Source organism: Mustela putorius, unplaced genomic scaffold, assembly GCF_011764305.1.
Source record: "Mustela putorius furo isolate JIRA1106 unplaced genomic scaffold, ASM1176430v1.1 tig00000129_pilon_pilon_pilon, whole genome shotgun sequence".
Classification (NCBI taxonomy): Eukaryota; Metazoa; Chordata; class Mammalia; order Carnivora; family Mustelidae; genus Mustela; species Mustela putorius.
In genome coordinates, this window is record NW_025421290.1 from 20236159 (window position 1) to 20261023 (window position 24865).

A 24865-nucleotide genomic window follows, 5' to 3' on the forward strand; every position below is an offset into this window, starting at 1 on the left:
GAGACACTCACAAAAAGAGAAAATCCAGATAGCCAATAAGGATGAAAAGGTGTTCAGATCATTAGCTAACAGAAATGCAAATTAAAACAAAATGAAATACCACTGCATAGACACCGAAATGACTAAAATTTTAAAAAGGGACTGACAATATCAAATATTGGTGAACTTACAGAATAGTTGAAACTCTTACACATTACTGGTAGAGTATAAATTGGTACTGCCACTGTGGAAAGTGTTTGGCAAACTAAAACTTAACATACCTATGTGTTATGACCCAGCAGTTCCATTTTGGGTATGTACCTGAGAGAAATGAAAACATATCAATACAAAGACTAAGTACAAATACTGGTTATAGCATTTACATAATAACTGGAGTCAACACAGGTGTCCATCGACCAACACAGGTGTCCATTGACCAGTGAAAGTTGAGTCTTACTGAGGAAGAACAATGAATAAAATATTACAGTCTGATGAGAAGTACTATGATGGCAGTGTTTGTAAGGTACCAAGAGCATGAGATAGGTGTACCTGATTTAAGGGGAGAGGATGGGAGAAAGGAAGAAATGTAGAAGGAAATTTAATTTGCTGAGTCTTGAAGGATGATTGATATATAGGAAGTCTAGGAAAGAGGAAAACCCGTTCCATTGGATTCGAAAATCATAGTGACTGAGGAAGTCTGGCGTATTTCTTCAACAATGAGTAAAGGGTAGAATATAATCTTAAAAGTTAGAGTCCATATCCTGAAGGCTGGATAAGCCATATTAATAAGTTTAAATTTAACTTATGATGGATCTATGTTGCTAAATATTTTTAAATAATTAATTTATATGAGTAGATGAAAGGAGAAAACTATATGATCAACTTGATGATGCAGAAAAGATACCTGAAAAAAATTTAGTACCTTTCCCTCGATGATGAAAATTCTTAGAAAGCCAGGCATATTGTGTTGACTTAATAAAAAAAATAATATCAGTTATCAAAAGGGAGCATCCTGTGTAATGGTGAAATACCTAACTTACTGCTTGGGTATATATATTCCAACTTACTGCCTGGAATAATACAGTCTACGACCCTCACCTCTACTATTCAACACTCTCTAGAGGTACTAGCTAGTGCAGTGAAACAGGAAGAAGTAATGAAATACAAAGTTTTGGAAGAACAGCAAACCTATGAAGTTGTTTCTAATTTGAATAGGCTGAATTAATTTAAGGTAGTAAAACCTTGGTTCATTTGATATTTAATACAAAGCCTGTTAAAATATGGATATAATTTGTACGCATGCAAACATATCCTATTCAAACATGCATGTCAGAAATGTTGAAGAAATAAATTATTCAGAAAGCTATCTTCAGGTGGTGGATAGATAGGTAATTTTCTATTTTGATGTGTTTCCCAAATAAGAAAAAGTCACTATAAAGAAAAGTTTAAAGCAAGAAATTTATAAGTTGTGTGAGGTCAAGAACGGAGGCATAAAGTATGGAGGCTGTTGTAATTGTCCAGATGTAAGATTTTGAATAGCAATTGAATAAGAAGTGAAGAAATATAGGAGACTAATAGTATTGGACATATTGTTCCTATATGGAGGATAAACGTAAAGGGGGCATCAAGGATGACTTCCTGCCCTCTCTGATTGAGGTCATCAAACATTGAGTGCTGTTTGCCAGGCATTCTGCAAATAGCCAAATAACAAAGCTGAAAATAGTAAGTTCCATCTTCAATGAGCTCAGTCTAATCCCATCAATAATTTTAAATGTGTTCAAACTTATTGAGTATACATGTTATCTAAGCAAATAGGATAGGACAGTTCGGGCAGCTGGGAGAGCTACATCATAGGGAGCATTCATAATCATCGTAGGAAGACAGCATGATGCATACAGAGAACGACAAACAGTTTAGGGCTGGCTGGTCCAAAAAGGTTAAGGCATGAGGAATGCCAGGTGATAGGACTGGAAAAGAAGCAAAAGTCAGATGATGCTAAGGAACTTGGGCTTGATCCTGTAAATGACAGCCAGCAAGACTCAAATGTTAATATTTCTATTCTAGAATTGAACAGGATATTTAATGACAAGGGAAAATAAAATATTTTTTAAATTAATATCAAATCAAAGGACTTACAGAATTGTTTAAATAGCATGATCACCTTTCACTAAAAGTAAGTGTAATGAATAAACAGATTTTCCCATAGTTTTGGGGTTACGGGCATATTTTTTTTGGTAACCAACTTTATTGATACAATTTACATATGCTTAAAATGGGCGCATTGATTGAATAGTTCAGTATGTTTTGACATATACACCTGTGTTATCAATCTGTCACCAGATTATAGAAACATTCGTGATTCCACTAAGCTCCCTTGTGGCCCTTTACAAATAATAACCACCTCCCTCCCACTCCCCAGGCCCTCGGCCTTCACTGATTTGTTTTCTGTTTTTACAAATTTGCCTCTTCTGGGCATTTCATATAAATGCAGTAAGATAATACGTAGTCTTTTATGTCTGACTTTTTCAAATTCATCCATGTGTCACATATATCAGATTTTGTAACTTCTTGCTGAGTAAGTAGTATTCCATTATATAAGTATCCCATGGTTTAACCACTCACCTATTAATGGATGTTTGAGTTATTTCCTATTTATCATTCTAGTGGATGGGTAATGGTATATCATTTTAGTTTGTACTCACATATGTTGAGCATTTTTCATAGGCTCTTGCCCTATCTTCTTTTGTAACATTTTGTCAGATTTTTTCCCCTTTTAAAAAGTTAGATTCTTGGTCTTAATGGAGTTGTAAGAGTTCTTACTGCATTCTAGTTACAGGTCCTTTTGTCAGATAATATCTTGAGAATTTTGGTAAAAACAAAGATAAGGATAGTATAGGAGGATATATACCAAATGAGTCTCTCTGGGTTTGAGGGTTATTATAATGACTTTTATTTCCTTCTTTTTGATTAACTATTTTCCAGTTTTTCACATTTAACATGTACCATTTCTATAATTTAAAAAATTAGTTTAAAAATGAAAAACAGGGGTGGGGGGTATCAATAGGGTACCTGGGTGATGGGCATTAAGGAGGGTATGTGATGTAATGAGCGCTGGGTGTTATATACAACTGATGAATCACTGAACTCTACCCCAGAAACTAATAATACACTCTATGTTAATGAATTGAATTTAAGTAAAATGTTTTCTTAAAGAAAAAAAGATTTTGAGTCTGAAAGAAAATAGAGAAAAATAGTGTAATTGGAAAAGGGTATTGGCTCAGGACAGTATTTCCTTTCTTTCTTTTTTTTTTTTTTTCCCTAAAGATTTAATTTATTTGAGAGAGAGAGTGTGTGTGTGACAAAGAGCACAAGCGGGGAGGAGTGGGAGAAGCAGGCCCCCACTGAGCAGGGAGCCCAATGTGGGGCTCAATCCCAGGATCCCAGGATCAAGACCTGAGCGGAAGGCAGACACTTCACCAATTGAACCCCCAGGGTGTCCCAAGAGGTGTTTTTTGTTTGTTTGTTTTGGGTATTTTCTTTTTAAAGATAAGAGATTAGAGCATTTTTATAGGCCAATGGAAAGGAAGCAGTACAATATAAGAATAGCCTTTTAATTCCTTAGTCCTTTGTAGAAGTAGTTGATGATATGTGAGGACACTAAAATAGGTAGCATCTGGACTAATAGGGAAAGGAAATAAACACTTACAAGGAGCTCTACGTTTCTATAGAAGGGAAGATCTCAGAGATGTTTGGGAAAGGATTTAAAAGTAAAAGGAAAAGAGTCTATATACAAAATTATTATCGAGTTGATTTGGTACACACTGGGTACCCTTAGTACGTTTTTAATCCAGAATTTTCTTTTCAGAATTAATTTTTCCAGCTATCAAAAGTTCAGGATCAGGGACTATAAAGTTTATTTTATTTTATTTAAGATTTTATTTATGAATTTGACAAAGAGAACGTGTGCACAGCAGGGGTTGCAGCAGGGAGAGGAAGAGGTTCTGGCTCACAGAGCGTGGAGCAAAAGACACCTTATCTGAAAAAGCAACATTTAATTGCCCACAGTTTTGGGTTACTGCACTAGTCCATTAGTAAGGCTTTAATAGAATTCTTGAAGAAGGTAATAATTGCTATGCTAGCTATGCTGTTTATACATACAGAACTCTACAATTAGAAACATGTTTGTCTAGGAACCAAAACAAGAAACAGGCTGGTTTGGGAACTGTCATTGCTTTGATCCACTTGTGGTCAAATGAGGTAATCCCCAAATAATCATCTCTTAGGTTTGATAGGGGAATTACTAGTAAAATGATTTAAAATAGCCAGAAGAAGTATTAGAGAATTACTGTTTTAATCGTGAGTTATTTACATAAAAAACACTATGTATGAATTTATATGTTTTAACAAATGGTGATAATTTTGTTTTTGTTAGCTGAATTATTGCATAGCACTCTTTTTGGTGGGTTATTGAGTGGTATTGATAACAGAGAACATATATAGAATCATATTTGGGGAAGAATAGTCCACAAAGCAAAATTTGTACCTTTAAATATTTGTGGTAAAAGAAAGAAGATTGAAAATAAATGAACTGGGGGTGCCTAGGTGGCTCAGTTAAGCATCCAACTCTTGATTTTGGCTCAGGTCATGATCTGACCTGGATGGGATGGAGCCTTGCATTGGGCTGCAAGCTCAGTGGGGCATCTGTTTGAGATTTCTTTTTCTCCTTCCCCCGGGCCCCTCCCCCACTAGCACTCTTCTAAATTACTAAGTAAATAAAATTTTAAGTGAACAGAATATCCAGCCTAAATTAGAAATTTAAAAAGGGAATAAATTACAGCAGAGGAAAGGAATTGGATTATTTAAATAATTATTTAAATAATATTATATAAATAATTATTTAAACAACAGATTTAAACTTAGAAGCTGGGTTTTTGAAAAGTATAAGAAAGTAGAGAAACTTTTGACAAGTTACTATAAAGGAAAAAATTCCAGTAACATTAGGAAATCCACCCTTAAAAACTCTACCATGCCTAGATGATTTTATGTACAAGCTCTATCAAAACATTAAAGAACATATAATTCTTGTGTTAAACCATTTTAATACAGACTATTTCCGACCCAATGTACTAGGATAGTACAATCTAGATCCTAAAACCAGACCAGTAGTTTTGTAAACCAGTGTACATAACTGCACTCAACAAGTAGAGGCCGATCCAGTTTAGGCACCTTAACATAGAAATCTTAGAATAAATGGAACTATGAATAACTCACATCTAGAAATATATTAAGGTAGTAATTTATTGTGTGCCTAGGTACCATGCTAAGCAGTTTATATGGATTATCTGAATCTTTTAAGAACCTTGAATGGTAGGTGCCATTCTACAGATAAGGGAATAAAGGCTAAAAGAAATTCATCATAATCAAGTGGCATTCATCCTAGGAATACAAGAATTGCTCAACCTCAGATTTTTTAATGTAATTACCAGCACCTGTGACATGGTAGTTCCATTACTCTCATGTAAGTTATCTCGTTAGTCTGTGAGGCTTTAAAGTGTCATCTCTGATTTAAAATATAATTGTATAAACATATGATTTTATTTTATTTTTTTAAAGATTTTATTTACGTATTTGTCAGATCACAAGTAGGCAGAGAGGCAGGCAGAGAGAGAGGGAAGCAGGCTCCTTGCTGAGCAGAGAGCCCAATACAGGGCTCGATCCCAGATCCCTGAGATCATGACCCAAGCTGAAGGCAGGAGCTTAACCCACTGAGCCACCTAGGCGCCCCTAAATATATGATTTTGAAACTATAACCATTAACTGTTAGAATAGTTTTTCTTCTCTTATGTAATCATTATTAGTCTATTTTGTAGTATGCTAGAAAACCTTTCAAGAAGCAAGTCATTCATAGTTGTAAATACCAAAATCTAGTCTAATGTGTTTTTTAAATAAAGAATCCTGTTAACAATGATAACAAGGTTGAAAACTGTGTGAGAAGAAATACATTCCTTTTTTCTCTCACAGTTCTTTGTAGTGCCTTTCTTTCTTACAAGTAGTTTCTTACAAGTTTAAATTGTACCTTTTTTTAATATACCTGTGTAGATGTTGGTGATACTTCCTATAATCTAGGAAAAATAATCATATGTTTCTTAGGTACAAACTGTTTTGAAGGCAGTACACCAGAAGGAAGGACAAGAATTAACTGCTTTGCTGAGTGCGCCACATATTCAGGTAGAACATGAACAGAATGATACATGTGATTTTTCCAGTAGTCAAAGTCTCTGATAAGTCTCCTGGGGCTTGAAGAGACCTCAGACATTACCTCTGCAGCCTGTTTGGTTTATAACTCACACTGCAAAATAATTACTGTGTTGGAATAAATGTGTATATATACACACACATTATTTTTTGATTATATACTTTTATATTTAAAATTAATCACATTAGTTTTGAAATAACTTTGTTTTCTGTACAAAAATTCTTCCCTTTTTTGGTTGTATTTTCCATGTTGGGCCTTTAAATTGATTTTGTTATTATGAAATTCAATAAGTATTTAGGCTTTCATAACCCATCCCAGAGTTACCTTGCTATATGTAACACATTTTTTTTAATAGCTATAAGAACTACAGGGTTGCATCTATACTTCAATTAGAAAATTTGGAAGCAGATCTGAATATACAAATAATTATTTTTTGTATATATAATAATATATAATGTGTATATATGTGTAATATATGTGTAATATATATTACATATATTGCATATAATGTAATTAAATAATCTTCTAAAGCTTAGAATATTAGTCTGCGTAATTAGATTAAATTCTCTCTACAGAAATAAATCATGCTGCTACTTCAAATGCTGTGTATTTCTTTGAAACAGGCACTTTTACTGGCCCACGATAAGGTGGCTGAGCAGGAAATGCAGCTAGAACCCTTTACAGATGAGAGAGTTTATGAAAGCATTGGCCAGTATGGAGGAGAAACTGTAAAAATAGTTCGTATAGAAAAGGCTCGAGATATTCCACTGGTAAGTGCTCCACATCTCTGATCTGAGATCCTTTCTACACTGGGATCTTATGTATGGCAGACAGCTGAAGACCCCTGTACACTTCTAGTAGTTTTTCTTTCCTTTCCTTTTTTAAAAAGATTTTATTTATTTATTTGACAGAGAGATAATGCCAAAGAGGGAACACAAGCAGGGTGAGTGGGAGAGGGAGAAGCAGATTCCCCGCTGAGCAGGGAGCCCCGGGTGCAGGCTCCATCCCAGGACCCTGGAGTCATGACCTGAGCCAAAGATAGATGCTTAACGACTGAGCCACCCAGGCGCCCCTAGGTTTTCTTTTCTGAGGTTGATTTCCTGGAGTTCTTTTATGTCCTTATATTGTCAGTTGAGAAAAATTTGTTCATCTTTTCTTACCTATAATTTGATGAAAATAATAGCTTGTAATACAAAGAACTGTGAGAGAAAAAAGGAATGTATTTCTTCCCACACAGTTTTCAACCTTGTTATCATTGTTAACAGGATTCTTTATTTAAAAAACACATTAGACTAGATTTTGTAATAATAGCTTGTAAAAAAAAAAAAGGGGACAAGTTATCTGCTTCATTATTCTCCCAACTTTAAAAAAAAAAAAGTAATTAGAAATTCTCATCTTTGCACTTCATTAATTCTTTTGAAATACAATTACTTATATAGTTTACATATACTTAGATATATTCCTTAATGTTAATATTTGTTTAATTTAAAAAAATTTTTTGTTTTTGTTTAATGTTTTTATTTTTATTTTTTTCTTATATTCAGCTAGCTAGCATTTTTAGTGTTTTATATGTAAAACTTCTTCAATTGCTTTTCTAAGTCTGCTGCAGTTGCCTTAATTTTCTTTAATTTTCAGAGAAATAATCTTGAATCTTCATGTTTCAAATTAGGTCTTGAATAGTTTGGTACATAAAATAAGGACTGTATTTTATGGGCAGTTTATGTAACTAGGTTTTCCCCCCACCAGAAAAAAACAAACTGGGAAAGTTATAACAAAATTTTAAAATAAAAGTTTAGGAGAAAAATTTTACATATTCTGTCTACTTTTAAGCTTTATTCTGTGTTTCATATTTCAGTTTTTTAAGTGCTTATATTTCAGTTGTGAATAATACATTTTAATTTGAAATGGTGCTGCTATAATATTTAATATTTAATAATAAATGAGATTTTTCATCCCTTAATCATATTCTGAATTTTTAAAAAGGACTTTTATAGTTATGTCGTATACACTAATTATATCTTAGTATAACTATTTGAATAGCATCCAGCATATATAGAACAAATTTGATTTTAGGTCTTCACATTATTGTTAAGTAAGTGCATTTTTCTGTTGTTGTATACTTCAAAAATCTGCTTGATTTTAGAATTCAAATGAAAACAGCGTGTCAGAAGCAGAAACTCTTGTGAGGAAAATGGTCAACTTTCAAAGCTAATTATCATGTTTAGTTGTGTAAAGTTCATTTTTTTCTCAAGATAAATGAAGGCTAATATTGTTGAATAGAAACATTTAAATGAAGAAATGTTTAATTAAAACGTACATTTTAAAATTAGATACTGGCTTTTTTTAGGGTGCTACAGTTCGTAATGAAATGGATTCTGTCATCATTAGTCGGATAGTAAAAGGAGGTGCTGCAGAGAAGAGTGGTCTGTTACATGAAGGAGATGAGGTTCTGGAAATTAATGGCATTGAAATTCGAGGGAAAGATGTCAATGAGGTTTTTGACTTGTTGGTAAGTTGATACAGAAGAATGACTGATAGGTTCTTAAAAGCTGGGTTTTTTTTGTTATTTACTTAAAAATGCAATATTTAAAAAAATATTTAAGAACATTAGACAATTTCTAGCCTAAAATTCACATGATATAATTATTCCCACAATATTTATTAGTAGAGTTTTATTTTGGTGTGGTTGCGCTGATATTTTTTTATCTTGAGCTTTCTTACTTCTAGGTATATTTTATTTGCCTCTGAAATCAGTAATATAACTAATTATTCAACATGTATTTATTGAGTACCTGTTACATGCTAGCCACTACGAAAATAGTGACAAAACAAAGTCCATGCCCTCATCATTTTTTAAGTTCATTTTTTTTTTGTATTTTCTTCAACTGATTGGTCTTTCCTTAACAATATTAGGTAATAGCATGGTATTAATGTACACTGTCCAATATAATAGCCACTAGCTACATGTGCTAGTTATTAAGATTTAAATAACATTCTATTCCCCATTCTTACTGGCTGCATTTCAGGTATTCAGGAGCAGTACGTAGCTGAGGCCCTCTATATTAAGATACAGAACATTTCCATCATCGTAGAAGTTTTTGTTGGACAGTGCCAATATAATCAGAAAGCCATTTAAAGTTAGTCTTTGAGGGCAATTTATGATCACTTTGTATATATCCACACACCATATTCATAGTCTCATTTACTTAGCATCAGTGTTACAGTAGAATCTCTCCTATCTGCTGATGTTTGTTGAAGAATCTAGAAAACATCCTTACTTTCACCTATCCTCATTCATTGCTTTGGTAATGCAGTGTCAGTAGTTGTTTTTAGGCCTCGTTTTATTGGCTGTTGTCTCTCTTGAGCACTACTCCCTGCAATGTCAGGACTAGAAGTTGTGATTACTATTCAGGCTGGAGGTATCTGAACAAGTCAGTCAGTGGTGTAGTGGGAAATAATAGTTTACAGTAACACTATTCAGTCAAAAAAACTGGGTGACAGAGACCAGGTATCTGGGAAGTAAGAGTATATTTTTGTGTATTTGCATCACTTTTCTAATCCTGGTCACAATTATTATTTCAAATTCTACTGTATTAAAATTGATGTTTGCCAGAGTAGATAACCCAGAACTGTTACAGCACTGTGGTATCTTCCAAACCTTCACTGTGAAATCTTCCTAAGTTTACACTAAATGGAAGACAAAAACCAAAGAGTTCTGGGCTTACGTTGCTTTCTCCAGTGGATCAGAACTACAGAATGCCACATTCCTGGGTAGCTCTACTATATAATGGAATCCATGGAAAGTCTAATTTATGCTCCCTGATGAAATGGCATTCATCTTTACCAACTTCTTAAGAAGTCTTCTAGGGTATCCAGAATAGTTCAGTTTAAGGAATATTCATCATAACATCATAGAACATTTTTATAAAGATAGATTTTTTAAATAACCTCATCTTTCTATTACAGTCTGATATGCATGGTACTCTGACATTTGTTCTGATTCCTAGTCAACAGATCAAGCCGCCTCCTGCCAAGGAAACAGTAGTAAGTGATTTTTTTTTAATGTTCATTATTTATTGTCTGATGTCTACTGTTTAATTAATAAACTTTATTTTTTAGAGTAGTTTTAGGTTCACAGCAAAATTGAACAGAAAGTTACCACATATGCATAACTGCCTCCATTATCAGCATCTTGTATCATTTGCTACATCAATGAATCGATGCTTTCATTATTTCTAATTAGGATTCACTCTTGGTATTGTACATCCTTTGGGTTTTGATGAATGTATAATTTATATGTATCCACCATTGTATCATACAGAATAGTTTGCCCTAAAAATCCTCTGTGCTCTGCCTATTTATCACTTCCTTTCCCTCCATAACCTATGGCAACCACTGATCTCTGTAATTTTGCCTTTTCCATAATGTCATATAGCTGGAATCATATAGTATGTAACCTTTCCAGATTGGCTTTTTTCATGAGTGGTAAGCATTTATGTTTCCTCCATGTCTTTCCTTAGCTTTTGGTAGCTTTTTTTTTTTTTTTTAAGCACCAAATAATATTCCATTATCTGGTTATACAATAATTTATTCACTTACCTACCGAAGAATATCTCTATTGCTTCCAAGTTTGGTAGTTACCAATAAAGCTGCCATAAACATCCTTGTGCAGGTATTTTTGTGTGGACATATTTTCATCTGATTTGGGTAAATACCAAGGAATCAAAAACTTAAATCCACACAGAAACTTACACATGAGTGTTTACTTTTGAGTATTAGAAATGCCTCTTTATTTATTTTTTATTTATTTATTTATTAGATTTTTTTTTAAATTAGAGCACAAGCAGCGGGAGGGGGAGTGGAGGAAAGACTACCCACTGAGCAGGGAGCCCAACATGGGGCTTGATCCCAGGACCTTAGCCGTGACCTGAGCTGAAGGCAGATGCTTCACTGACTGAGTCACGCAGGCACCCCTAGAAATGTCACTGTAATTATTTCTTTGATTCAACTAAAGGGTAAATTCAGAAGTTTCTATTTAAAGAAATATTAATATTTCAAATTTATTGAACTCTGAAAAGTAAAAAAGTAGAATATACTTTTCTTCCAGAATTTCTTATGACTTCTAACTTGTCAGAAATTTTCTGTCATTATAGGTTGTTTATTTCACTTAAACATACTTAGAGTAGGGAGGAAAAGTGCTTTTACAAAGTATGCACGACTTTGGGGTACCTGGGTGGCTCAGTGGGTTAAGGCCTCTCCCTTCGGCTCAGGTCATGATCCCGGGGTCCTGGGATCGAGCCCTGCATCAGGCTTTCTGCTCGGCAGAGAGCCTGCTGACCCCTCTCTCTGCCTACCTCTCTGCCTACTTATGATCTCTGTTTGTGAAATAAATAAATAAAATCTTTTTTAAAAAAACAAAAAACAAAGTATGCACAACTTTAACTCTAGAATATGTAGTGCTCTTTTATGTTAAACCTTTTTTTAACTAGCTGTAGTAACAGACTTAATTACTATAGGACCTAACAGTTCCACTCCTAGGTGGAGATTTGAAAACCTACATCCAAGAGAATTGAAAACTTACATCCTCACAAAAAAACATACATGAATGTGCACAGCAGCATTATATTATTAACCAGAAAATAGAAACAGCCTAAATATCTGCTAGCTGACAATTGGAAGTAAAATGTGGTATATCCATAGAAAGGAATATTATTTGGCAAACAAAAGAAATAAAGTCCTGATATAATCTACAACATGCATGAACCTTGAAAAAATTAGGCTAAGTGAAAGAAGCCAGTCACAAAAGGCCATGTATTGGTTCATTTATATGAAATGTCCAGAATAAGTAAATCCAGAGAGACCAAAAGGAGTTTAGTAGTTCCTTAGGTGTAGGGAAGGGGAGTTAAGAGAGCATGGGAGTGATTCCTAATGAGTATGGGGTTTCCTTTTGGTGTGATAAAAATGTAAAATTGTTCATGGATGCACAGTTCCGAATTTATTAAAAACTAATTGTATACAATAGTGACGTTTATAATGTATGAATTATTTCTCAGTAAAGCTGTTAAACTATAGACTTGGAAATGCTGAGTTACATGGAAGGCTGATGTATTGCGTCTGTTATTGTTAACTTTTACAAAAACTTAACACTTTGAAAGAGGACACAGTTTCATTTTTTTCCCCTCAATATTTCATCACAGTTATGCTTTATCTTTTGGCCATGATTCCACATCTTCCCTTTATTCCTTATGGAACATATTGAAGTTAATGTTGCATCTGCAACCTTCCTCCTGTTAAAGTTCTTTGTAAGAAGAAAAATTAGGAAATAGTTTGTTTCTGAATTCTGGCAGCCCCAGTCTCTGTGCCTTTTCCCATGTCTCTCCTGTGAACAAGAATTTGGCTATTAAATATAGTATCATGATCCAGTTGTATTTTAAAAAAAACATTTCTGGCTGTGTAGAAATTGAATTCGTAGAGCCAATAATGGCAGCAAGGAGATTTAGGAAACTGAATTTATTATAAAGTATGATGATGGCTTAAACTAGGATGATAGTATTGGTGGAAAAATGGATCAAGCTGTGTTCTAGAAGTAGAGATGGCAGGACCTTGTAATGAATGTGGAGGGTAAAGGAAAGAGGAAGTAAGAAGCTTGAGTAACTAACTAGGCAGATAATGGTGCTAATTATTACTAAAGGGAAGTCTGAAGGAAAAACAGATTTGGGGAAAAAAATAAAGAGGTCCATTTTCCAGGTTTGAGGGGCATTCTGGTAGACATACTGACTATATTGGAGTGCCTGGGTGTCTCCGTCATTTGGGCATCCAGTTCTTGGTTTCGGCTCAGGGCATGATCTCAGCTTCGTGTAGGGCTTTGTGCCTGTGGCGAGTCTGCTTGAGAGTCTCTTTTTCCCTTTCCCTCTGCCTGTCCCTATGCACTCTCTTTCTCTCTCACTCTAAAATAAATAAACCTTTAAAAAAGAATACGTCAGTCTGGAATTCTAAGGAGAGGTCTGGGCTGTAGTTGTATTTACTGTGGGGAGAGCAGGTCAGAGGAGCAGTCTGTTTATATGTACTTGATGTATTTGCAAAATTTAAAAATAACTGTTTAAGGATGTTCACATTCATAGTTTATGTAAAGAGAACTGGGTTGGAAGGACAAGTTGAGAACCTTTGCTGTCAAATGTATTCACTTTTCTGTTAAAGGTATAAAATGTATTATCTAATTTTCATCTTATTTTCTTTTTATTTGGAAGAGGATCTGGAATTTTATTATACAGTAAGGCTTTATGAATACATACTAGAAATACACAAAATACAGAAAATTTCAGTGTGTATTAGATGGACATCCGTTTTCAAGTTAGGGCATTTGCTGTATTAAGTTTGCTATTACCCTAAGGTTCATATTTCTGTCTGCCTTCTACTAAGTATCTTTTGGATGTCCCATTGATACTCCACTTCACATGTGAAAAAAATGGAAGCAAACAATTTTTTTTTTTTTAAGATTTTATTTATCTGTTTAAGAGAAAGAGCATGCATGCACATGAGCAGGGGAGGGGGGCAAGTGGCAGAAGCAAACTTCCTGCTGCTGAGCAAGGAGCCCAATGCAGGACTCCATCGCAGGACCCTGGAATCATGACCTGAGCTGAAGGCAGATACTTAACCAGCTGAGCCACCCAGACACCCAAAGATAATTCTTCTTGAGTGGGGATTGGGAGGTGCAATCTCAGGTTGGAGATGGATTTTGAAAACTGTTACTTGACACCGGAAAGGCTTTTCTTGATGCCACCCTTAATTTTACACTGTGAATGAGGGGTAAAGTTTAGGCCAAGCTAAAGGAAAATATACTCATTCTTTTCTCCCCACCAATAATTTAAAATTCAAAATAAATAAATCTATAATAAGATAGTAATAAAATAATAAATAAATAAATAAATAAGTAAGTAAAAACTGAAAAGGAAAATTATGTTGGAGCACTGACTCCCTTAGGAAAGATGTAAATAAATTGATGAGTCATTATCTCTTACCATATCCCCATCGTTAGGACTTAAGATGTGAATAGCTTACGAGCTTATGGGTACTAATAAAAGGCAAAGACAAAAATGTTAAGCTAGAAGATAATTGTCTTTAAACAATTCTATAATCCTATCATTTAAAATTTAGAAGATTTTGTTTTATGTAGAAAACAAACACTGTTTTGGTCAGATACATTGTACTGTTACTACAGTATTGTTCGCCCCTGGAGTTTTCTATAAGGGTCCTCATCTCTCCATTTTAAAAAGGGCTCTATTGGGGGCTCCTGAGTGGCTCCATTTCTTTATTTCTGCTCAGGCCATGATCTTAGGGTCATGAGATGGAGACCCTAAGGGTTCATGCGGCTCCAGGCTGGGTGTGGAGCCTGTTTAAGATTCTCTCTCCCCTTCTCTACTCCCCTCTCTCCGTCACTTAAAAAAGTGAGGAGGGGGGCTCTGTTTTCTTTTGTATGGTAAACTAAATTAGCCACTAACAGAGCTGGAGAAGAGAGATGGATGAAAATAACTTCTAGCACTAATTAGAATTGATCAGTTAAAGTATATGGATAGAAGTCACATAGAGCATGTGCTTGTGCTCAAGGTATTGCTCAGACTTTAACTCAGCCAAATGGGTCATATCTGATGTGAAATAAATCTTGCTCTTAATTTTAGGGGGTACATTTTAAACAGCACTAGATAAACTTGTTATATAAGCAAAGCATTTTTCCTCTGTACTGTTCTTAGTCTACAGAGAGACAGAGGCCCCATTCCAAACCAAGTCTGAATAGTCAAGTGGTGGCGACACCTAGGCAAGAGGAGAGAGAAACTCATCTCTGGCTGATTTTGTTGACCTTTGGCAAAAGTCACAAACCTAGATACAGCCTCCACAGCAGTCTAGTTTCCCTCAGGGTAGCAGTTCCTAAGGTTTTAAGGTACGCCTTTTTTTTTTTTTTTTTTTTAAGATTTTATTTGACAGCTCAAGCAGGGGGATCAGCAGACAGAGGGAGAGGGAGAAGCCGACTCCCCGCTGAGCAGGGAGGCTGATGAGGGAGCTCAGTTCCAGGACCTTGGGATCATGACCCGAGCCAAAGGCAGATACCCAACTGACTGAGGCACCCAAGCACCACTTATGGTACATTTTAAATTGCATGTATATAACTATTACCCAGGGAAGCTAGTTAAAGTGCAGAATGCTGAAGTTTGAGATGTGGCATAAGAATTTAGTATTTTGATAAACATTCTAGGCAGGTGATCTCAGCAGAACACTTTGAAAATGTGCTGGATATTGCTTTCAGAAAGTTACTCGATAAAATCATCAGTCAGGTGACCAAGTTAGTCTGATTTCACAGATCTCTAAAAGCCTGGTAACAAAAATGATACCTTCACTACCTTAAATAATTCCTGTAATTCCATATTTAGATTTCCAAGACTTTTTGGCTAAAAAGCAACAAATTTAAGCAGATTTTGGAAGCATTGATTGACAGAGATGATAAGCAGAAGTTTTTTTGATAATCCTACATATTAGGTACTTCTAGATTATACTACATCTTATGCCAAGATTACAAAATTGTATATATATAACCCAGTCTTCAACTCTGTTTTGATTCTCTGCTAACCTCATAGAACTCTCTAAAGTTCACTTTTGGTTTTACCTGGCAAAGTTTTCAAGATTTTAATCAAAACTCTGTTTTCACATCAAGAACAAGGCTCATTAGGGTACTCTGTAGTTGAAATTCAGCAGAACACTGTCAGAATGAATGAGGTCTCTTCATCATTAACCCGAGTGAATACTGTGTGATTGTATTTGTATGAAGTAAAATACCAGGGAAAGTAATCTGTGCTTCCAGGAATCAGGATGCTGTTTACTCTTGGAGGACATTAGGGTGGTTAGTGACTGAAAGGAGCATGAGGCAGGGCTTTTGGGGTTGTTGGTGATATTCTGATTCTTGATTTGGGTGCTGGTTAAACAGGTATGTTTCATTTGTGAAAATTCACTGGCCATACACTTAATGATCTTTGTGTGCTATTGAACTTATGGAGTACATCCATGAAAAGCAACCCCCCAAAACAGACTAGCGTGTAAATTCTACATTTTTAAAAAGATTTTATTTATTTATTTGAAGAGACAGTGAGAGAGGGAACACTAGCAGGGGAAGTAGGAGAGGGAGAAGCAGGCTTCTCACTAAGTAGGGAGCCCAATGAGGGGACCCTGGGATCATGACCTGAGCCGAAGGCAGATGCTTAATGACTGAGCCACCCAGGCGCCCCTAAATTCTACCTTTTTAACTGGATCATTTAATTGCTTTACCTCAGTGTTGTTATTTGTATATATTAGGATTTCGATTTCTTCATTTCCTCTTTACAGTAGTTAGTAATACATTTTTCTGAAATTATAAAAATATCTAATGACACACAAGCATAATTTCTGAAAGAGGCTGCTGCTTCCATGAGAATTCTTGGTTATGCCTTACTGTAGAGGGAGATAATATATATCTTTATCACTTAGAAAGTATCAGATTTCATCTCCATCATCATTGATTGAGAACAGTCAGTTTTGTGTTTTAGGAGCTCTAAAGGATAGACTGTCTTATCATAAAACAGTTTTCGAGGCAGACCATTATTATCTTTATGATAGGTGGCCTCAACTATGACAAGGGTTAAAAGGCTTAGTTAAGGAAAGACAAATAACAATTGGATAGAAAAGGACTCTGGATTATAAAATTCTTAGGATGTCAATCAGTTGCTTGGCTCATTGAGCTGCAGTTTAACTTATATGGGGCAGAAACACTCATTGTGCACAGGTGTTAGATTTCATTAGGTGAAAATGGACTATTTATAGATTTTGGAAAAGCCACTTAACCAGGTGGGATGAAAATTACAGATGGAGAAGTTGAAAAGAATATTAATTCCTTCATAACTTCTTAGAATTAAGATGACTTTGTTATATCTTACGGAGGTGTTTTGGAGCAAGGAAGACAGGCAGTAACTTAGCTTTCAAGAAGATACATGTGAATTCTTACCTACCTTTAATGCTGTAAGTCTCACACATTTTTGGATATGAAAAAATATATTGTTAGCAAAAATTATAACTAGTACCATTGTTAAATCTCAAAGCCTACAAATAGAACACAAAAGGAATTTATTATAAATTTGGTTGAGATGATTTTTGCAGTTTGGGGTGTGATTGTTTATGAACCTAAACACATCCCTTTGAAAGAACAGAGAAGTCAAAGGCACAGTTACACTGACCGTGTATTCAAGAAGGGAAGACAGCACTGGGGAAACTGACACTCTCCTATAAAGGTGACAGATGTGGTTAGGTGTAGTCTACCTTTCCACGTGGTTGTGGTTTAGAAATTACATACCTTATTGCAGAGTCATTGTTTTCAAAGGTCAGGGAAGGAGAGTGAAAGGGTTTCGGTTACATTCCCTCCTGCTTCTCTCAAGCCTTTGAGGCCCCTGAGCACTTCAGGCTTGTTAGTAGCTAACAGTGTGATGCTCTGCTTACTCTCATATGGTTCTGTTTGTGTGTTTTTTACTCTTGTACATGTTTACAGTCAAGAGAGAGATGAACTTAATTGCAGAAAACAGAGAAGCCTGAGAAAATACTGCTGTTATTTAACTAAACCTCCTCGCTTTCAACTCATAATTGCTTTACACTAATGGAAAATTATAACATTTTAATGTTTATGCTGAATATTTTGTGTTATCATATCATCATTACTGTTGTTTTGAATTTTACCCTTTTCATCTTTTAGATCCATGTGAAAGCTCATTTTGATTATGACCCCTCGGATGACCCTTATGTTCCATGTCGAGAATTAGGTCTGTCTTTTCAAAAAGGGGATATACTTCATGTCATCAGTCAAGAAGATCCAAATTGGTGGCAAGCCTACAGGGAAGGGGATGAAGATAATCAGCCTCTAGCTGGGCTTGTTCCAGGTAAAAGACAATATGATAGAACATATTTAAAAGAACATTTAAAATGCAAGCCTTCTCAGGGAAAAACTCACTTTTTCATGTCTTTTAAAAAACGATGTAATTACTTTTTCATGCAGTTGGGTCTTTATATATATTAATAAGTTCACAGAAAGCTCTATTTTAAAACCTAAAAACTAAAAACAAATTTTATCTATCCTCAGTTCAGAGAATGAGGAATGGGCTTCTTATGTTAACTTTAAAGGATGATGCTACACCCTTTGGTTTTTCACAGTAACCTGGGACATTCCTCTAGAAACCCTGGAGTATTGAGTAGCCATCATGTTCTACTTGGTGCTTGTGCCAGATAGCAATTTGATATCTTCTCATGCCATCTTTAGCCCATAAATATTTAGAACTAGAGTATATTGACTGATTACATTGAGTTTCTGAAAGATTCATCAGGAGATTTGGGTGATATCATTTGTAAGTCTTTTATAGGACAAGTAAATAGATCTACCTTAGTTTGAGTTTCATGATGGTTTTAAGTGTTAGAAGATTTAAGAGGTCATATTGTCCACCTCCCATTAATGTCTGCCGCCATTACAACAGTCTATATACATATGTACTATAAAAATGTTCCAAAGAAGTACCTGACTCTAATGCTTTAAAACATTTTGATATGTAACTTATCAAAATTATTTTGTTCCTTATTTTTTTTCTTGAATGTCAAAATCAGATACTTATTTTTTTATTACTTATTTTTAAATTTTAATGCTCTTAAAATTTCCCCTCTAATAATAGTTACTTATTTTTACTAAGAATGCAGATCTGTATAGCATAAGATAACCAGGTTATCTTGAATACTTCTTATGTGTGCCAAACTCCGTGTTCATGTTTTTGCTGTGCTCTTAGGAAGTGCACTAAATTCTACAGATTATCCCAACATAGATGGAATTTGCTTATTGATTTCAAAGAATCCTTGGCTTGAAACAAAAAGAACTGGATATAAAAATTGTAGTAGAACTCTATTCCAGATTTTCTAAGTAAAACCACTTTTATCCTCCCGAAAAAATACATTTGATTTTAAGGTAGATATCTGAAAGAAGATGAAAGTCAAAAACTTCAAAAGCCTCCTATATTAAAATCTTAATTCTAAGAGGAAAAACATTGTATATTTTTTATTTATTTTTATCAGTGGTAGCTTAAAGGTGGAAATAAAAAATCATTAAAACATACCCATGTACACTGTATATATAGAAAAAGGGATTGAGAATAATAAATGCAAGGGGATATATTGAGTGCTATCTTAAAAAAGTGATGAATGTTCACATATTTTGTGAAGTTAACTCCTAGAATTAATTTGTTTGATTTGAGATGATTCTAAATGATCTAGCATAGTACTTTCCACATAGTGAGTACACAGTGAAAGCTTTGTAAAAATTGAACTATTAGATTTTCTATCACTGGTTTCTTATCTTTTCTAATAGATGATATGTCTATATTCTAGTAATACCTGTCCTAGGATTGGTTGATAGTGAGGTTGAAACCTAATACTTTAAACATTTGGAGGCTTATTATCATAGCTGACATACTTTCATATGGTGGCAGAAAGATTTAAAAGGGAATGTAACCAAAGAGTTGCTTCTGGTATTTTCCCTGGGTTAAAAAACAAAAACTTATATTCTTTTGTCTTATATTTTACCCTCTTTTCTTTCTGCTATTAAGGGAAAAGCTTTCAGCAGCAAAGGGAAGCCATGAAGCAAACCATAGAAGAAGACAAGGAGCCAGAAAAATCAGGTTGGACACTTAATATTTGACATTAATGAAAGGCTTCTTAGGTCTCCATCTGGATCTATGTTTAAATTTACATACCAGGGGGCGCCTGGGTGGCTCAGTCGGTTAGGCAGCCACCTCCTGATTTCAGCTCAAATTACGATCTCAGGATCCTGGGATGGAGCCCCACATTGGGTTCGTCACTCATTGGGGAGTCTGCTTGAGGATTCTCTCTCTCCTGCCCCTCCCCCTGCTCATGCTAGCTCACTCCTTCTCTCTCTCTCTCAAATCTTTTTTAAAGATTGCATATCAGTTAGAAGTGTCAAAAAATATGTGTTCATGGTAAGAGTGATATGAGAGGCAAAGCTAATTATCTTAAAACTTTAAAGAAAGGACTGGATTTAAGTACTAAAGATCATCTGTAGGGACGTCTGGGTGGCTTATTTGGTTAAGTGACTGCCTTCGGCTCAGGTCATGATCCTGGAGTTCCAGGATCAAGTCCTGCATCAGGCTTCCTGCTCAGCAGGGAGTCTGCTTCTCCCTCTCACCCTCCCCACTCTCATGCTCGCTTGTTCTTTGTCTCACTCTGTCTCTCAAATAAATAAATAAATAACATTTTTTAGAAATTAAAAAAAAAATATCATCTGTAATGTGAGACTAATGGAAAACTATAACTATTTCCCTGAAAAATAATTCTGTACAACAGTGTGTGTTTATAAATTTAAATGGAAAACTACTTGAGGGGCACCTGGGTGGCTCAGTGGGTTAAGCCTCTGCCTTTGGCTCAGGTCATGGTCTCAGGGTCCTGGGATTGAGTCCCACATCGGGCTCTTTGCTCAGCAGAGAGCCTGCCTCCCTCTTTCTCTCTGCCTGCCTCTCTGCCTACTTGTGATCTCTCTCTGTCAGATAAATAAATAAAATCTTAAAAAATAAATAAATAAAGCTACTTGAGTTTTTCGATTTCAGATATGTAGCTTTGTTCAAGGAAGCAAGTACCACATTTACAGTTATGCTTTTAATTGTTCAACAGGAAAACTGTGGTGTGCAAAGAAGAATAAAAAGAAGAGGAAAAAGGTTTTATATAATGCCAATAAAAATGATGGTGAGTTTGGGTGCACCTGGGTGGCTCAGTCAGTTGGGCGTCTTTTTTTTTTTTTTTTTAATTAACATAGAATGTATTATTAGCCCCAGGGGTACAGGTCTGTGAATCACCAGAGTTTACACACTTCATAGCACATACCTTCCCCAGTGTCCATAAATCCACCACCCTCTCCCGACCCCCCTCCTCCCAGCAACCCTCAGTTTGTTTTGTGAGATTAAGAGTCTCTTATGGTTTGTCTCCCTTCCGATCCCATCTTGTTTCATTTATTCTTTACTACCCCCCAAACCCCCCACATTGCCTCTCAACTTCCTCATATCAGGGAGATGGGCGTCCAGCTCTTGATTTTGGCTAAGGTCATGATCTCAGGGTTGTGAGATCAGCTCTGAGTTGGGCTCTACACTGGGTGTGGAGCCTGCTTAAGATTCTCTCTCTCCCTCACCCTCTACCCCTCTCTCCCCCCACCACATCCCCGTTCCTCCCCCACCAAAAATGATGGTGAGTTCTACTAGATATAGCTGGATTTATATCTGAAAGAGGTCCATATCTAACACTTGAAATAAATTAAACTTCTGTTTTTCAGAGAGTTATATTTCTTATCCTCTTTTGCTTCTTAATGTAAGATGTGCTTAAGAAGGTCATTTCACAGAAATTTTTTTTTTTTTTTTGAATCCTAGGAGTAATGCAGCATTTTGAACTTAGAGAAAAACTGACATAAAAATTAGGGATGCCTGGGTGGCTCAGTTAGTTAAGCAGCTGCCTTCGGCTCAGGTCATGATCCCAGCGTCCTGGGATCGAGTCCCACATCGGGCTCCTTGCTCGGCAGGGAACCTGCTTCTCCCTCTGCCTGTCATTCTGTCTGCCTGTGCTCGCTCTCTCTCTGATAAATAAATCTTAAAAAATAATTAAAGTACAGTTTAACATTATACAGTGTTAATATTAATAGTTTCCTCTGTTTATCCTACTTAAATTCTTTGTGAAATTAATAGATGCCTCTAAACAAAACCTAACAATATAATTTTATTTTAAATAAAAAAATGATTATTTTGTGTATAATAACTCATGTCACTGAGGCAGCCCATTCCACAGAACCTGCTCCCTGCTGGCTGAGTCAAGTACATAGAGTTATTTTGTTTTATTACTAAAATTAAAAAAATGTTTAAGTGTAATGTCTCTTCATATCAAAGACTCTAATAACACAAGGCATGTATTCCCAAGTGACAGCTGTCTGCTGGACCTCAGTGATGACGTTGTCTCTTTATTAGGTACCTACTATCTTAGTTCAACAGTTTCCACCACACCCAGTTTTTATAAACTCAGCCTGATTTTACTGCTTTTCATTACCTTCTTGATTCATCCTTTAGTGCATTAGAATTGTCTGCTCCTGCTTCAGTTCTTGTCAGAAAGAAGCCAAATAAATTAAGCAAAGGGACTCCTTAACTTCCATAAGCGAAGGATCTTAACTTATGAGGAAATGTCATTTTATCATCAGCATTCATACAGTTTATAAGTCTTATTCTCTCAATACCTTCAGATTTTTTTTTCAGGCAGCATAAATTAAACATGAAAATAAAATATTATAGATTATTGAAAAACCCCATTTAAAACTAAATCTGCAGTTCAATTTACTTTTTTTCCAAATAAACATCATTAATACTAACTGAAACATTGTGTAGCTAAGATTTATTGAATTTTTAATCCTTTTCTCTGTATTTGGATAAGTGATTAGTATCTGTTTCTTCATCCTTTGAAACATACTACATTGGTTCTGCTTTAACAGCTATTACTCTACAGAAAACCTGCAAATCTGAAGCTTACGGATGTATAAATAAAGCGTTTATAAATAAAAATGCCGCCACAATCTGATTGAACATGTTACAAGAAAGAACTCTGATTTTTCAGAGGACGGAGCATTTTGGGAAGGGCAGGAATTACACTTTCGTTCATAATGGTGTCATCATAATGAATAGTTTTTATTAATAATAACTATCATTTATAATAACCATTCTTTTCCAGGGGCAGAACTATATGCTTTAGATGACTTCATCTGTTTAGGTTTCACAATAAATTCCTTGAGATTATGGATTAATAAATTGAGGTTCAGATGTTAAAGATCTTCTTAAGTTCTCTTAAAGCTAATACAGAGTTAGAATTTAGACAAATACAGTTTGAGTTCCTGCTTTGCACTCTGTGCTAAGCACTGGCAAGACTAAAATGATTGCCTGGCCCTGTGGAACTTACAGCTGAGTGTGACTATAACAGCTGATGCTCTTCCCTGGTCGGGGGAAGTAATATGAGTGGGAAGATGACAGGCTGCTTGTTGTCTGCCTTTGTTTCTTACTACTTGACCGTTCTGATTTCATCTGGATTATGGGCTTTAGGAATGTTACCTACCTATCACAATTTATATCTCTTTTTGAATCATGACCTCAGGTTAGTATTAGTATTCTAAGTTTGGATAGCACAAACTGTTTTCAAGTTGTAATCACAGAAAAGTGTTCCTACTTTCTCTGATAACACTAGTTTGTATGTAGCCACTATTTTAAATATTTGTCTATGCCAGGTATTACGCTTAGCATATATATTGTGTCTGATCCTTAAACCAACCCTCTTAGTATTTGTATTCCCGTTTAATGAAAATGACAGACCATACTCTCATTAGTTCATCCCCTGGTGCCCCATTCTCTGTCAGAATATGGGCTCCAACCAGCTGTTTTACAGTACCAGCAGTACAAGTAGTTTTACTGTCTTAAAACTATGAAAAAAGAGAAGCAATAAAGCCTTCTAGAAGGATTAATATATTGTCTTATTTATTTTCATAGTATTGGGAAGTATAATTGACATTGGAAAGTATTCATATAATCCTACCCAGTTATTACTTCTCTTGATTAAAAAAGTTAAGTGTTTTTAATAATAAATTTTGCTTCTTTCCAATTGTTTTGTAAGATCTGTGTCTTTATTACATGGCAATAATTCTACCTGAAGGGCTTAACTTTTTTTTCTCCAAAGATTATGACAATGAAGAGATCTTAACTTATGAGGAAATGTCACTTTATCATCAGCCAGCAAATAGGAAAAGACCTATCATTTTGATTGGTCCACAGAACTGTGGCCAGAATGAATTGCGTCAGAGGCTCATGAACAAAGAAAAAGACCGCTTTGCATCTGCAGTTCCTCGTAAGTTTGGATGCATTCCCATTTTTCTGTGCTTTTCAGTTGACAACCTTAGAACCTCACTGGAGGGAAATTTTTCATCCAGTTCATCAAAACAATTTTGCCCAGGAAAGAGGAACTTTGTTTAATAAACTCTTTTGAGAATTTTTAACTCAAAATAGTCATTATTGAGAAACTTCAGTTTTTCCTATGGTACTAATTATTTTCTAAATGAATTTCAGTTTGGGCTTTATAAAATGACCTATTCAATACGGAATCATTTCCTGGTTTTTTTAAACTGATGCAGAAGAGAAAAATGTAGATCTAATCTCTGAACATAGAAGTTTCTGTTTAGATTATATAATACCCGGGGGGTGGGGAGGGTTAAAAAAAAAAAAAAAAACTTAATGGAAATAAACCAGGATAAGATGAGTGGCAGTGTTTTAAATGTGAGAAGTAATTTAAAGTGTAAGCATAAAATGTGTTTGGGCAATTAAATATGACTATTATTAAGTTACTAAAACCATACTTTTATTCATTTCTCAGTCTAGAAATAAAATGAATCAGTGTTAAACACATGGGCTCTTAAGATTTCCTCAATTCATCTTTTTATGTTTCCTCTATAATACAAAATTGAAATTTTCCCTAACTAGCAGAATTATCCCCCAGCCTTACTCTGAT

General features: G+C 35.1%; 1 protein-coding gene across 4 annotated transcripts in view; it reads left to right on the plus strand.

Moving 5' to 3' along the window:
- The window catches only part of PALS1 (protein associated with LIN7 1, MAGUK p55 family member), a 75448-nt gene that overhangs the window by 40426 nt on the left and 10157 nt on the right, over positions 1-24865 (plus strand). For all 4 annotated transcript variants that reach the window (XM_004738969.3, XM_004738970.3, XM_004738971.3 and 1 more), the window contains 8 exons: positions 6130-6207; positions 6859-7005; positions 8583-8744; positions 10202-10279; positions 17997-18180; positions 19885-19956; positions 20963-21034; positions 24041-24208. In XM_004738969.3, coding sequence (XP_004739026.1) covers positions 6130-6207; positions 6859-7005; positions 8583-8744; positions 10202-10279; positions 17997-18180; positions 19885-19956; positions 20963-21034; positions 24041-24208 — 961 coding nt within the window. The remainder of the gene's footprint in view (positions 1-6129; positions 6208-6858; positions 7006-8582; positions 8745-10201; positions 10280-17996; positions 18181-19884; positions 19957-20962; positions 21035-24040; positions 24209-24865) is intronic.